The sequence below is a fragment of the Cryptomeria japonica genome, chromosome 3, assembly GCF_030272615.1.
Source record: "Cryptomeria japonica chromosome 3, Sugi_1.0, whole genome shotgun sequence".
Taxonomy (NCBI): Eukaryota; Viridiplantae; Streptophyta; class Pinopsida; order Cupressales; family Cupressaceae; genus Cryptomeria; species Cryptomeria japonica.
This window is the reverse complement of record NC_081407.1, coordinates 201,848,866-201,862,555: the sequence shown is the minus strand read 5'-3', so window position 1 is coordinate 201,862,555 and position 13,690 is coordinate 201,848,866. Positions and strand designations below refer to the sequence as shown.

Here is a 13,690-nt window from a genome sequence, read left to right as displayed (position 1 = left end):
CCTTGGAATTTAAAAACAGTTCACAATTTCTGCTATTTTTGTGGACGTTGGGATGTTTGCTGTTTTTTGGGCACCATTTATGCTGTTTTAAGTGTGCAGAAAATTTTAATTTCTGGGTTTCTTCCAAACCTTGAAATTTGCACCTTGGAATTTGTGCTAGAATTTTCCTCGAGGGTTTCAGATTTTTTGTGCAGCTGCTTCTATTCTGATTTTTGAATCAGATTCTTCTGTCTCATGCTTTCACTAGGTTGACCTCGTTCAACCTCCATTTTTGTGATGGCATTTTTGACTAACATCATGTTGGAACATAGACAAAAGTTCAACAACTGTCACAGCACCTGGAAATAGTTCATGTTCACGATATCTGAATATCGTTGCCTTGATCAGATTGATTTAGGCTAGACCTTGTCTTACAGGTCCCAGGGTTTTCACAATTTTTTCTTGAAAAATTGTTTGTCGGTTTTTTGATTTTTTCCACAAAAAATCATGGGAGGGTTTATAATTTTCCCTTTAAATTTATCTCATCTGTAATCCGCGATATTCGCGTAAGATTTTAGTTATCTGGGTTTTACCCTTTTTTTCCACAAAAACGATGATTTGTAACCCCTCAAATTTCTTGGTTTTTCGATTTTCTCCTCAAAATCGTAAATTCTCTTTTTGAGGATTCCCATTTCAGGGTTTGACGGTTTTTTCCTCAAAAATCGTGCTTTGTTGCAGTTAGTCTAGGTTGCACCTTCCAGGGTGAACATCTGCAACCGTGGTATCTTGCAGTCAGTTTTGGAGTTGATACTCTTCTGCAAAAGGGTTTGTCGATTTTTCCTCAAAATCATGGTTTCAGGTTTCAGTTTGGTTACCCAACGTCAAGTTGGATGGATTTTGGTATTCTTGGTCATTAACACTTTTTTCAGATCCAGGGAGGGTCTCCACCACAGCAGAGTGTTCTTTTCATTTGTGATCAAAACACCTGCAGTGTCTTCTGTAGGGTAGTTAGTAGATAAAATGACCATTAAGGGAGGGTATTAGAATATTTAATTATATTTTAGTCACCTATATTTAGTTCCTTGTTTAATGGTCATTTAGCTTTTTAGTTAATTAGCTTTTAAGCTTTTTTAGCATTTAACTTTTTCTTTTTAGTTAATTAGCTTTTAAGCTTTATTTAGCATTTAACTTTTTAGTAGTTCACTTTAAATGACTTGTTCTTAATTTAGAACGTCGTCCTTGTAATCTCTTTATATACGCTTGTATATTGTTGAATAGATTATCCGATTATTGAATCATTCATTCAATTTTATTTTTCAATCGGGAGCCAAGAAAGAATGCTCCTCCACTTGTACTTTTTCTGTCATCCACACTTCCGGCCCAGTTTGCATCTGTATAAGCTGTGAGGGTAAAATCTAAGTTCCTGGGATACCACAAACCAAATTCTTGTGTACCTTTAAGATATCTGAAAATCCTTTTCACTGCCACAACATGTGATTCTTTCGGTTTTTGCTGCCAAACATACTGCATACATGGTATCCAGTCTGGTAGTAGTCAGATATAACAGTCTTCCAATCATTGACTTGTACCGACTAGCGTCTGCCTTAGGTGATTTGTCATTCTTAGTTAACTTGCATTTGGTAGTCATAGGTGTACATACCGGTTTGGAATTCTCAAACCCAAACTTCTTCAACGGTTCTTTGACATACTTGGATTGAGAAATGAAAATTCCTTTATCAATCTCATTAACTTGCAATCCAAGAAAGAAGTTTAACTCACCAATCATGGACATTTCAAATTCTTTCTGCATCTCAACAACAAATTTTCTACACATGTCTTCACTTCCTCCAAAGATTATATCATCAACATATACTACCACAATAGGAATTTTAACTGAACCTGTCTTGAAGTACAAGTTGCTGTCTGATGAACCCTTTTGAAAACCTTGATTAGTTAGGTACTTGTCTAATCTCCCATACCAAGCTCTAGGAGCTTGTTTTAGTCCATACAAATCCTTTCTCAATCTGCAAACAATGTTTGGATCATCCTTCAATTTGAATCCTTCCGGTTTTTAATGTATACCTCTTTTTCAATTCTCCATTCAGAAATGCTGATTTCCCATCCATCCAATAAACTATGAAGTCCTTGAATGCTGCAAACGCTAGGAACATCCGGATTGCTTCCATTCTTGTAACCAGGGCATAAGTTTCATCAAAGTCAATTCCTTCAATTTGAGTGTATCCTTTGCAAACCAACCTTGCCTTATTCCTTACAACCTTTCCATCTTCATCCATCTTGTTCCGGAATACCCATTTAGTTCCAATCACATTCTTCTAACCGTCTGCTGACCAATTCCCATGCCCATTTTTTCTCAATCTGATCTAGTTCCTCTTTCATTGCCTTCATTCAGTTCTGATCATTACAAGCTTCTTCTACTGTCTTTGGCTCAATTTCAGATAGCAAACACAGTAAGACCTGTTCTTGAGCTGCTTTGCTTCTTGTGATAACTCCTTTGCTCTTATCTCTGATGATCTGTTCTTCTGAGTGATTCTTTCTGACAGACCTTGGAGTCTTGGATGCAGATGCCAGAGCATCTTGATCATTCTTTTCTTCACTCCTTTCTTCTTCCTTTTCCTTTTCTCTGGATTCATCTGATTCATATCCTATTGCTATCTTTGAATCCTTTGAAGTATTCTCATCAACTTTTACACTTGCACTTTCAACAATCTTATTCAATCGTTTGTTGAAACATCGATATGCTTTGCTCTTTGTTGAATAACCCAAGAATATACCTTCATTTGCTCTATCGTCAAACTTTTCAAGATTGTCCTCATCTCTTCGGATATAGCTCTTGCTTCCAAAAACTTTGAAATATTTCATTGTCAGAGTTCTGCCATACCATAGTTCATAAGATTTCTTACCATAATTTCTTCGATACAAAATTCTGTTAAGTGTGTATGTTGCTGTATGAACTGCTTCTTTCCAATAAACTTCTGGTAACTTTGCTCCTTTTATCATGGTTCTGGTTGTTTGTTGTATAGTCCGGTTCATTCTTTCATCTACATCGTACTACTGAATTCTCCTCTTTTGTCAGACCTTGAACACTTTATTTTCTTGTCAACTTCATTTTCAACTTTTGCCTTGAATATCTTAAACTTTTCTAATGCTTCGGATTTCTCTCTTAGAAATGCAACCCAAGTCATTCTAGAATAATCATCAATTAGTAACATGAAATACCTTTCACCTTGTAGGTGTTAGATGCTAGGACAGTCCTAAAGACACTAAGAGGGGGGGGTGAATCAATGTCTAACCGGTAGATGAAAGATTTAAACTTATTTGCAAATTTACAACCCAAATTAATATAGCGGTAAACAAATAATAATGTAGTAAAGAGAAACAAAAGTATAACCATCAATGCACACTATAACACAGATATTTTTGACGAGGAAACCCAGTAAGGGAAAAATTTCGATGGGATTTGTGACCCACAATATTTACTCACTGGCCAATATGAATAAATATTACTTGTACAATAGGGGCCTGCACATGCAAGAAGGCCAACAGCCTAGAGCTCACTGCTCAACACAAAATGGAGTCCCACTGGCTACAATTGGATGGTTAAATCCAATAATAATGTACTGCTCAAAATAGTATTTGCAATGCTGGATTTAGTACCGGTTTAAGCTCTGTCTCATACCTTTGCCAAAACCTTGCTTCGCTTTGCTCTGCTCTTATTCGCTCATAAGATAAATACATCAAAATGCATATATAGTTTTTTCGCTATCATAACCTATAACATCTCATATATCACTTCCTTACATTACCTAATTACACTTCAAAATGACCTACAAGATCTCATACATATATGAGTCTTTACAATACATCATGTCGGCTATACAAATATATTACAATACAAAACAATGTTATTTCCAATTCGGCTTGGAGTGCCGATAGGATCTGCTGCCGGTGTAACTGGATACCGGTGTGAATAACCCTTGTAGTGCCTGCCGATGCCGGTAGATGATGTCTGTCGCCGGTATAGCCTGTGAACCATGTTACCAGTTGGTTGCCATCAATGACAACATCAACTATTCTCATCTGAGTGTATAATGCCAACAATCTCCCCCTTTGGCATTGATAGCAACACTCATGAGAAAAATCCAAAAACTGATATCCAAAATGAAGTTTAAAAACTGATAGTGCTCCCCCTGAGCAAATGATCTCCTTCTGTACATTTTTCTCATTACACTACTCTCCCTTTGATATCAATGACAAAGGATTTCAAAAGAATAAAAAATTCAAAAATTTACCTAGAAACTTGTAGCCGGTTATGTACAATCTAGAAAATGTCTGTCAAAACTAAGTTAAGAACTTGCAAAAACTTAGTACTGTCAGAAATTACAGTCTCTGTCTGCCGGATCATACCAGTGAGATAATGCATATGTTGCTCCGGTGATCTTTCTCCTTGAATAGTCGCTTTAGACAGCTCATTCCAGTGTGTTAATAAGTTGTCCAATCTAGGACCAAGCTTGTTCTTCAACTCTCGGGTTTTCATTCTTAGCCTTGCTTCTCCCTTTCCAATTTCTCAATCTTCTCTTCATAGATTGCCATTTCCTGATCCAAAACTGAAGTAAGTTCCAAAGAACCAATCATATCATCAGCTATATCATCAATTTCCTTTTGTGTTTTCCGTATTTCCTCATCAATATCCTCGGTTAGATGGTGAGGCTTACATGCTTCCCTATTCAACTCTTTGTATTCCAGAATGGTGGAATTCAATGCCGGTAACAAAGAATCAATCTGTTATATATAGTCATTTATTGTTTTGTCAAAGAAATTATCCTCCTCCTTATTCACTCTTTCCTTAATGGTCTCTTCATTTATTTTATCCATAGTTTGAATGTTAGAAGCAATGAATCTGGACAATGTGTCCAATTTACCTATAGACCCAACAATGTGATCAACCTTGCACGTTAGTGCAATCATCTGCAAAATTGGTAAAGAATCATCAATAGCCTTAAATGCTAAGGCATTGCATTCTGTTATCTTCTTTATTGAATCTAAAAGTACATCTGTAACATTCGTTGGTCTATAATCCATAGTAGAAGTGCTAGGCGGAGTGCTTGGTTCTGCAATTGGTTTCTTTTCTTCTCTGGAAGTCTACACAGTTACCTTGACCACTTCTTCTGTCTTGTCCTCAACCTTACTTTCTGTCTTTATATCTGCTGGTTCAGATATATTCTGTTCGTGCCCTGTTTCTGTTCCAGTTTTTGCTTCTGCTTCTGCTTCGCCTTTGGGATGCCTTTGCTCAATTTCGCTCTCTTCGAATGCTTGAATGCTTGGTGAGATGAAATGAGAAGTTACAGTGCCTTTATAACCAAAAAGTTAACTTACAGCCGCAATAAATGCTTTGCCGGTGAAGTGAAAACTCCACACATCTGTCGGTAAAGAAGAATTATAACTTCTTACCACCGAGGGTAAATGCATGATTTTCAATTAGTTGCCTTACCCCTAAGGATTATTCCTTAGTTGGATGAAGAATCTCTTGCCGGTGTAGGATTGACCTGTTCTATCGGTGCAGAGACAGATTCATCATTTCTTTGATCTCTCTTCCTGATCCATTGTTTAGAAAATTCTTGCTTGATTTCGTTCACCTTTTCTTTACCTTTGTCATCAGATCCTTTGTTGTTGGTCGGTACAGTCTTACTTCTACAAAATTGTGCAATATGCCCAATCTTGTTGCATGCATAACAAGTTACATTGTTCCTCTGAATAGCTTTTCCATAACTTTGACCGGTTTGAGTTCTGCATTGATTAGATAGATGTCCAAATCTACCACAAACATAGCATTTCACCTTCATTCTGCAATTGTCCGAGTTATGACCATTTTTGTTGCATTTGGAACATTGACCGGTGGATGAGTTTGTATTCTAATTATTCCTAAATCTGCACTGATTTTCTCTATGACCAAATTTGAATTAAAACATTTGCCATTGAATTTATAAGCATTAGGCTGTCTTACCGATTTGTTGTGATCATGATTGTTTGCAGTCCCGAAACTTTCTCCATGTTCAAATCCAAGTCCAACTATTTCTCCATCAGTTTCTGACTTTTCAGCATATCATCAAGCTTATCTGAACTCTTCTTGAATTTGTCTTTGTATTCATTTGCAGTGACCAACTCACCTTCCAAAGTGCTAACTTGTCTCATAAGTTCCTCTTTGTCATGATGCATGTGAATCAAAGCTGTTTTGAGCATATCATTTTCATAACTGAGCCTTATAGATTCTGTTGGCAGTGGGCCAACGTCCCTCGCGGAGATTCGTGACATGGTTTAACAGCCTCCCTTGGATTCTATAAGTCTAGTGGGTGTATTGGGCATTGACAGGTCGATCTTTTGGTGCAACGACAACCCTAGCTTGTAACAAGTGGTTAGAGCTTGGTCACAGGTTCGAATCACACAGGTTGCGATGCGTGACCCTGGGAGGGGGATTGTTGGTAGTGGGCCAGCATCCCTCGCGAGGATTCGCGACATGGTTTAACAACCTCCTGTGGCTTCTATAAGTCTAGTGGTTGTATTGGGCATTGACAGGTCGATCTTTCATTAAGTCTTCTGGCCAAATCTTCTTCATTCCTCTTTCTATCTTCAATATCCTTGCATAGTCTCATGGTTAAATCTTGCATCTCATTCTTCATGTTAGTGTTCTCTTGTCTCAGTTTTTCTGCAATATCTCTACGAGTTTCCTTTTCTTCATCATCTTGGTTTTGCAATTGCACATGTAATTCTTTTCTCTTATTCTTTGCTATCACCAGGTTTTCTTGAAGTGCTTTGATGAATTCCCGAGCAGTTCTGAGTTCATCTTCCAATTTGATATTCTTCAATTTTTCTGCATCAAAATCTTCAAGAGCTCCTTCCAACTGTTGTCTCAAACTTTCCATCGGTACTAGTTTCAGAATCTTCCTCAAGCTATTAGGCTTCTGCAAATAGAGGACCAGACTCTGATACCAATTGTTAGATGCTAGGACAGTCCCAAAGACACTGAGAGGGGGGGGGGTGAATCAGTGTCTAATTGATAGATGAAACAAAAGTATAACCATCAATGCACACCTTAACACAAACATTTTTGGCGGGGAAACCCGATAAGGGAAAAACCTCGGTGGGATTTGTGACCCACAATATTTACTCATTGGCCACTATGAATAAATATTACTTTTACAATAGGGGCCTACACATGCAGGAAGGCCAACAACTTAGAGCTCACTGCTCAACACAAAATGGAGTCCCACTGGCTACAATTGGATGGTTAAATCCAATAATAATGTACTGCTCAAAATAGCATTTGCAATGTTGGATTCAGTACTGTTTTAAGCTCTGTCTCATACCTCTGCCAAAACCTTGCTTCGCTGTGCTCTGCTCTTATTCGTTGATAAGATAAATACATCAAAATCATATATAGTTTTTTTGCTATTATAACCTATAACATCTCATATATCGCTTCCTTACATTACCTAATTACACTTCAAAATGACCTACAAGATCTCATACATATATGAGTCTTTACAATACATCATGTCGGCTATACAAATATATTACAATACAAAACAATATTATTTCCAAGTCGGCTTGGAGTGCCGATAGGATTTGCTACCAGTGTAACTGGATGCCGGTGTGAATAACCCTTGTAGTGCCTGCTGGTGCCGGTAGATGATGTCCGTCGTCGGTATAGCCTGTGAACCATGTTACCAGTTGGTTGCCATCAATGACAACATCAACTATTCTCATCTGAGTGTATAATGCCAACAGTAGGCTCCTTGTCTGGGTCGAGCCACAGAGATCTGTGCGAACCAAATCCAGTAACCTGGTGGACGCATACTCCTTTCCTTTGAATGTGCTTCTAGTTTGTTTTCCAGTGTGACATTCCCTGCAGATGTGTTCTCTGGTTTAATCAATCTGGGCAAGTCTCTTACTGCACTCCTTGAACTAATCTGTACCAAGTTATCAAAATTGATATGACACATCCTCCGGTGCCATAGCCAATTGCCATCAAGTTGTGATATCAAGCAGTGTTTTGTAGCTCCTTCCAACTGGTACATATTTCCATTTGTTCTTCTTCCAACTGCAATAACCGTTCTGGACTCCTTTCGGATCTCACATCCATTGTCCTGAAAAACAACATTGTATCCATTTTCGCACATTTGTCCAACACTCAAGAGATTATGATGCAAACCCCTCACAAAATAAACTTTGACAGTGTTATGTTTTCCATCAAAAGTAATTGAACCAATACCAACAATTTGTGTTGTCTGATCATCTCCAAATCTAACTGAACCTCAATCATATTTTTCAAGCTATATGAATTTACTTTTATCACTGGTCATATGATTTGAGCATCCACTGTCAATCAATCATTCATTCTTATCTCTCCTACCATGAAATGCATTAGCAATAGTCTTAGAAATATCAAACTTAGGAACATCCTTTTCTACCAAAAACAAGCAATCACCATCCTCATAGTCTGATTCATCTTCTGAAATATCAGCGTCATCTTTAACATAATATGCCTTCTTATTGAACTTTCCCTTGTTTTCCTTAAACTTCTGTCTATTTCCCTTTTCCAAACATCTAGTTGCAATATGACCAATCTTACTACATCTAAAACATAGAAAGGGTAACATACCTTTGTATTTGCTAGTGCCTTTCTTCAGCTTTCTCACAAAGTTTGCTTCAACCTCATCCAGGCTCTCTTCATCATTGGGACCGTCTTCAGATGCCTTGAATATGGTCTTTGATTTGTCTTTGTCCTTTCCAAACTTCCTTACTTCAAATGCAGTCAGGGTACCAAACAGTTGCTCTTTGGTGAATTTCTTTGGATCGTAAGTTTCTTCAATCACTGAGATCTTATCATTGCAGCTTACCGGTAATGTCATCAGAATCTTGTCAATCACATCTTCATCACTCAAGGTGCCTCAGAGTTTTCTGATCTCATTCACTACAGTATAAACCTTCTCAAAATAGCTCACAATATCTTCTCCTTTTTCCATCCTCAGGTTTTCATATCTTCTCTTGGCTGTTAACCTCTTTTTCAGCTTAACTCTCTCATTCCCTTCATAGATGTCTTTCAGTTTCTGCCAAACTTCATGAGCAGTATTCAAAGAGATAACCTTAGTCAATTAAGTTTTGATAGTGCACTGAAGATAACATACCTCGCCTTTTCATTTTCTTCATAAGCTTGAATCTCATTCGGAGTATTAAGACCATTTGCCGGTAGAACATACTTAGTCTCCACAGCCTTCCAAATATTGTAACCTAGAGAAACCAAATATCCTCTCATCTTCATTTTTTAGAAGCTATAATCAGATCCATCAAAGATAGGAATGGATAATTTGTGTGCCATCGGATTAGGATCTACCTCAAGTGGTTAAGCTTTATATCAAGGAACCACAACTCTGATACCAATTGTTGAATATCCAAGCAACTAAGAGGGAGGGGGGGGGGGTGAATTAGTTGATAGTAAATTTTTTTTTTTTAACCTTAACGCACAAATCTAGAATAATAAATATAATTAATGGAACTTGAAAACGCATGCAAGAATTAGAATAGACACAAGAAACACCAGATTTTATGTGGAAAACCCAAGAAGGGAAAAACTACGGAGAATGCTAATTTTCAATATATAAACACCGGTTAAGGTGATTTTTACAAAGGGTGGCTCACTGCCAAGGTGCTCACTGCAGGTGGACTCATTGCCGATATGCTCACTGCAGGTGGGCTCACTACCTTGAAAGGCTAACTGTCGAAGAAGAAAGAAAGATAAAGAGAATCCATCACAAAAACTGCTAGAACTGCTTTCGGTGACAGTCCGCAACACTATACTCACACAACCAGTGATTAACTCGCAAGTAATCGCGAGACATTTCAGGCCGCGAGTCACTCGTGGCGATTAAATACCAAAAAATCGCTGAAAATTGCTAAAAACTGGCGGAAAATTCGGCGGTAAAAATAAATAAAGTGCAACAAAATGAGAAACCTAATTTTTATTTTACATTGTCTTGTTAAAATTCGGCGTTTTTGTCATTTTCCAAGGCACGAATAAACCAAAGGATTGCAGGACATGAAGAGGGTGTTTCTGTGATTTTCCAGCACAAAAGTTAAGCCGACGTGAAGCATAGTAAACGCGAAGTTCAAAGTTCGAACTACAAGTTTTAATATTTATAAATTTACGCTCTTGATTTTCAGCCGACAAACTTCGTAGCATTTAGAATCTAGAACACAGTTAATTTAGAAAATGTCTTAGAAGTCATCGAATTTATATTTGAAAGGTTTTTCAGTCCAAAAATCCATTCCAATCAACACGTTTGAAAGAAAAGTGATATGAATTCCTTTAGAATGTTGACCTCGAATGCAATAACACTGGAGAATCGCAGATTATAATATTATATTTATTATTAAATAACAGTTAGTATGTGGAGAATCGGAGATGATCAAAATAAAGAGATCAAATGTTGCATTATTGCTAATTTTCTGATCATTATTGTTTGACTGTCAAACAATAATGATCAGAAAATTAGTAATAATGCAACATTTAGAAATGTAAGAAAATTAGTAATATAGCTAGCCTCTAGGAATTTTGGAGCTTGGATACAAATTTTTGTTTTTATTAGTTAACCTGTAGTTGTACTATTTTTCATCTGCATATGTCTAAATGTATTCTCTTTGTTTTGCTAGGTTCTCCTCTCATTTTTCTGAAAGAAAATGGCTTCTAAAGGTGGAGGTGGTGGGCCAACTGGCAGAAAGAGAGACCCTTATTGGAAACATGGTACACCAGGTCCAAAACGAGGAGACGTCCTTTGTAACCATTGCACCAAGATTATAAAAGGTGGCATCAATAGGTTCAAATATCACCTTGCAAAGATTGAATGCCTAGATACCAGAATATGTTTGAAATGTCCTGAAGAGGCTACGAGGGATGCAATAGCAACACTTGAAGCATATGATCAAAGGAAGGCAACAAAAAAGAGAACAATAGAGGCAATGGCAGCTCCAAGGGCAGATTTGAGCTCTATGGGGTCACATACAGATGTGGGAGCATCTAGTTCTTCCCTTGGGCCACGGATACGAGGAACAGGATGTGTGGGCAGCCATATGGAAAACTACTTTGTTCCACGTAACACTCCTGGTGCACAACTTGGATTGCTAGGCATTGCATGGAATAAAGAGGCTCACCAACGGGTAAAGGTGGTGTGTGCTAGATTTTGGATCTACAATGATATTCCATTCAATGTTGTTTCTAGTCCATATTAGGACCAATTGGTCACCGCATTGACTGTGGCAGGTAAGGGGTTCAAGTCCCCAAGTCGTTATGAGATGAGTGGGCTGTTATTGTAGGATGAGGTCCAAAACCCTCATGCATTAGTGGAAGAGCAAAGGAGTGTTTGGGAAAAGAATGGCTGCACCATTCTTTCTGATGGGTGGACAGATGGTAGGAATAGGACACTCATCAACTTTCTAGCTGCTTCAGGGGGACAATCAGTATTTTTAAAATCAATTGATGCCTCCAATGAAGTGAAGAATGCAAAGACCTTGTGCAACATGTTGGATGAGGTGGTGATGGACTTGAGAGTGCAGAATGTCGTGCAGAATGACATTTTTTATTCTTGCAGATTTGTGGTAGGAAGATTGTGGTGCCACAACACCTAATCTTCAAAAGCTTGCCATCCGCATATTATCGCAGCCTTGTAGTGCTTCTGTTTGTGAGCGCAACTGGAGTGTTTTTGAGGCCATCCACACAAAAAAGCACAATAGGTTGACTCATCAACGCTTGAATGATCTTGTCTATGTGCGGTACAACCTTCGATTGCATGAGAAGAAGGTGAAAGGGCAAGATTCACATGAGGCACTTGACTTGGATGACATTGATCCATATTCAGCAGAATGGATTGCTGCTCCTGATGATGTTGATAATGATTTGGATCCATTCCTTACTGATGAGCAGCTAGATGAGTTGGAGAGGGCAGGAGAGGAATGGGATGCGGAAGTGGCAGCATGTGACGAGGAGGAGTGTGAGGTTGATCATGCAGAAGAGGCACCTATTGAGGATGTTGCCACTGCTTCAGCACCACCCCCCCAGCGGCAACAATCTGTTTTGAGCTTTAGTCGTAGGCACAATTTATGATTTCTCATTTTCATTGATACCAAAACTTGAACTTGATATGTAATCAGAATTTTAGAGGTTGTTGTTTTGTGGTCTATGACTCTATGTCACTATGATACATTGATATGTATTGAATTATTCACATGTTGCACTTGTTTTTTGGTTTATGCTATGTATTTAACTCAGACTTTGATTTATATATCATGGAAATCAATATATGCTATACAAATTTGGTGTAAATGTGCGTTTTTGAATGATATTTTAAAAAAAATGTCTTTTTCAAATGTTCGATAAAGTTGCCGAGTATAGCTGAGTTTTTCCCCAAGTTTTGGCGAGTCCCGAGTTTTAAAAAGAAATTGGGCTTGCCGAGTCATTGCCGAGTCCGAGTTTTTCAACTATGCACACAACTACTGGATTCTTTCAATCTCACATGTCTTCAACACACAAAGCGACACATCAACTCATCAAATGAAACTTCTATATATACTGTCTCTGAAAATCATAATTCTGAATGTTGGCTAAGACAAAGATCTAAAATAGGTCTCCACTAGACATTCTGGTGGTGGTAAGGAATGAGAAGTGGACCATATCACATTGTTCCTCATCGAACATATCACCACGCTACATACAATACCAAAGCCGGACCCAAAATGCATCCGCATGTTATATAGTCTCAATATCCGGTCCAAGGCCTCGAGCTCCAGACCAATCCAAAGTCCAAACCCAAAGATAATATCGAGAAACATCTTCCGAGATACCAAATGCATCCGGTGAAACCGGGAAACCTCCAAATGCACAACATACCTAAACCAATCAGTCCTGCTTATCATACCACATCTGGACTTATTCTAGACTAGAGGATTTGACATCAATGACAACATATAATACAATGCTAACAGGTTCTTCACCTCGAAATTCTGTTTCCAATTATTCTATACTAAACTAACAACGTCCTTTCATAAGAGCCATCCTATCTCTTCAATTAATTCCTGCAATGAGTTTTTTTTTATCTAACTAGGTATACAGGTTTCTTGTTTCATTGAGTGAGCATCTGCATCACATTTACTTTTTTGATCAAGTTTTTATTTGATTCATAATCTTGAGGTTATCATTTTAATGAAAGCAAGGAGCTTCTATTAGCATTGCATATATGTCTTCTTTGATACATTTCATAAACAAATTATTATTAGCTTTTATGTTGCCAGTTGAAATTTTTACTGTCACCTTTACAGCATTGTTTTCCTTCTTCTGATGCAGATACTAAGCTTTTTATCGGATCTTCCCTCACTTCGTCTTATTGTGGTAATCTTTGAATATCTTGTCCTTTCCGCTTCCATATTGGCGAGTAAATTGATCTCTTGGATATGTCTGAACAACTTTATGCCTCTAGATAGACTTTATTGTGGTTTATTTTATAGGTGATTGGTGGGACAGAACAACATATGGCTTCTGTTCAATCCAAAGGTGGAGTAGGGGTCATCTCTTATTCCAATTTACAAGATCAGGTACAATGCATTTTGACTTATGTTGGTGTAAATGTTATAAATTTGTTTGTTTTAT

At 37.8% G+C, this 13,690-nt stretch overlaps 1 protein-coding gene across 1 annotated transcript in view; it reads left to right on the top strand.

Annotated features, from left to right (window-relative positions):
• LOC131034219 (long chain acyl-CoA synthetase 6, peroxisomal) overlaps positions 1-13,690 on the top strand; it is a 70,770-nt gene that overhangs the window by 24,783 nt on the left and 32,297 nt on the right. The window contains exons 8-9 of the mRNA XM_057965611.2: positions 13,388-13,432; positions 13,549-13,635. Of these exons, the coding sequence (XP_057821594.1) occupies positions 13,388-13,432; positions 13,549-13,635 (132 nt within the window). The remainder of the gene's footprint in view (positions 1-13,387; positions 13,433-13,548; positions 13,636-13,690) is intronic.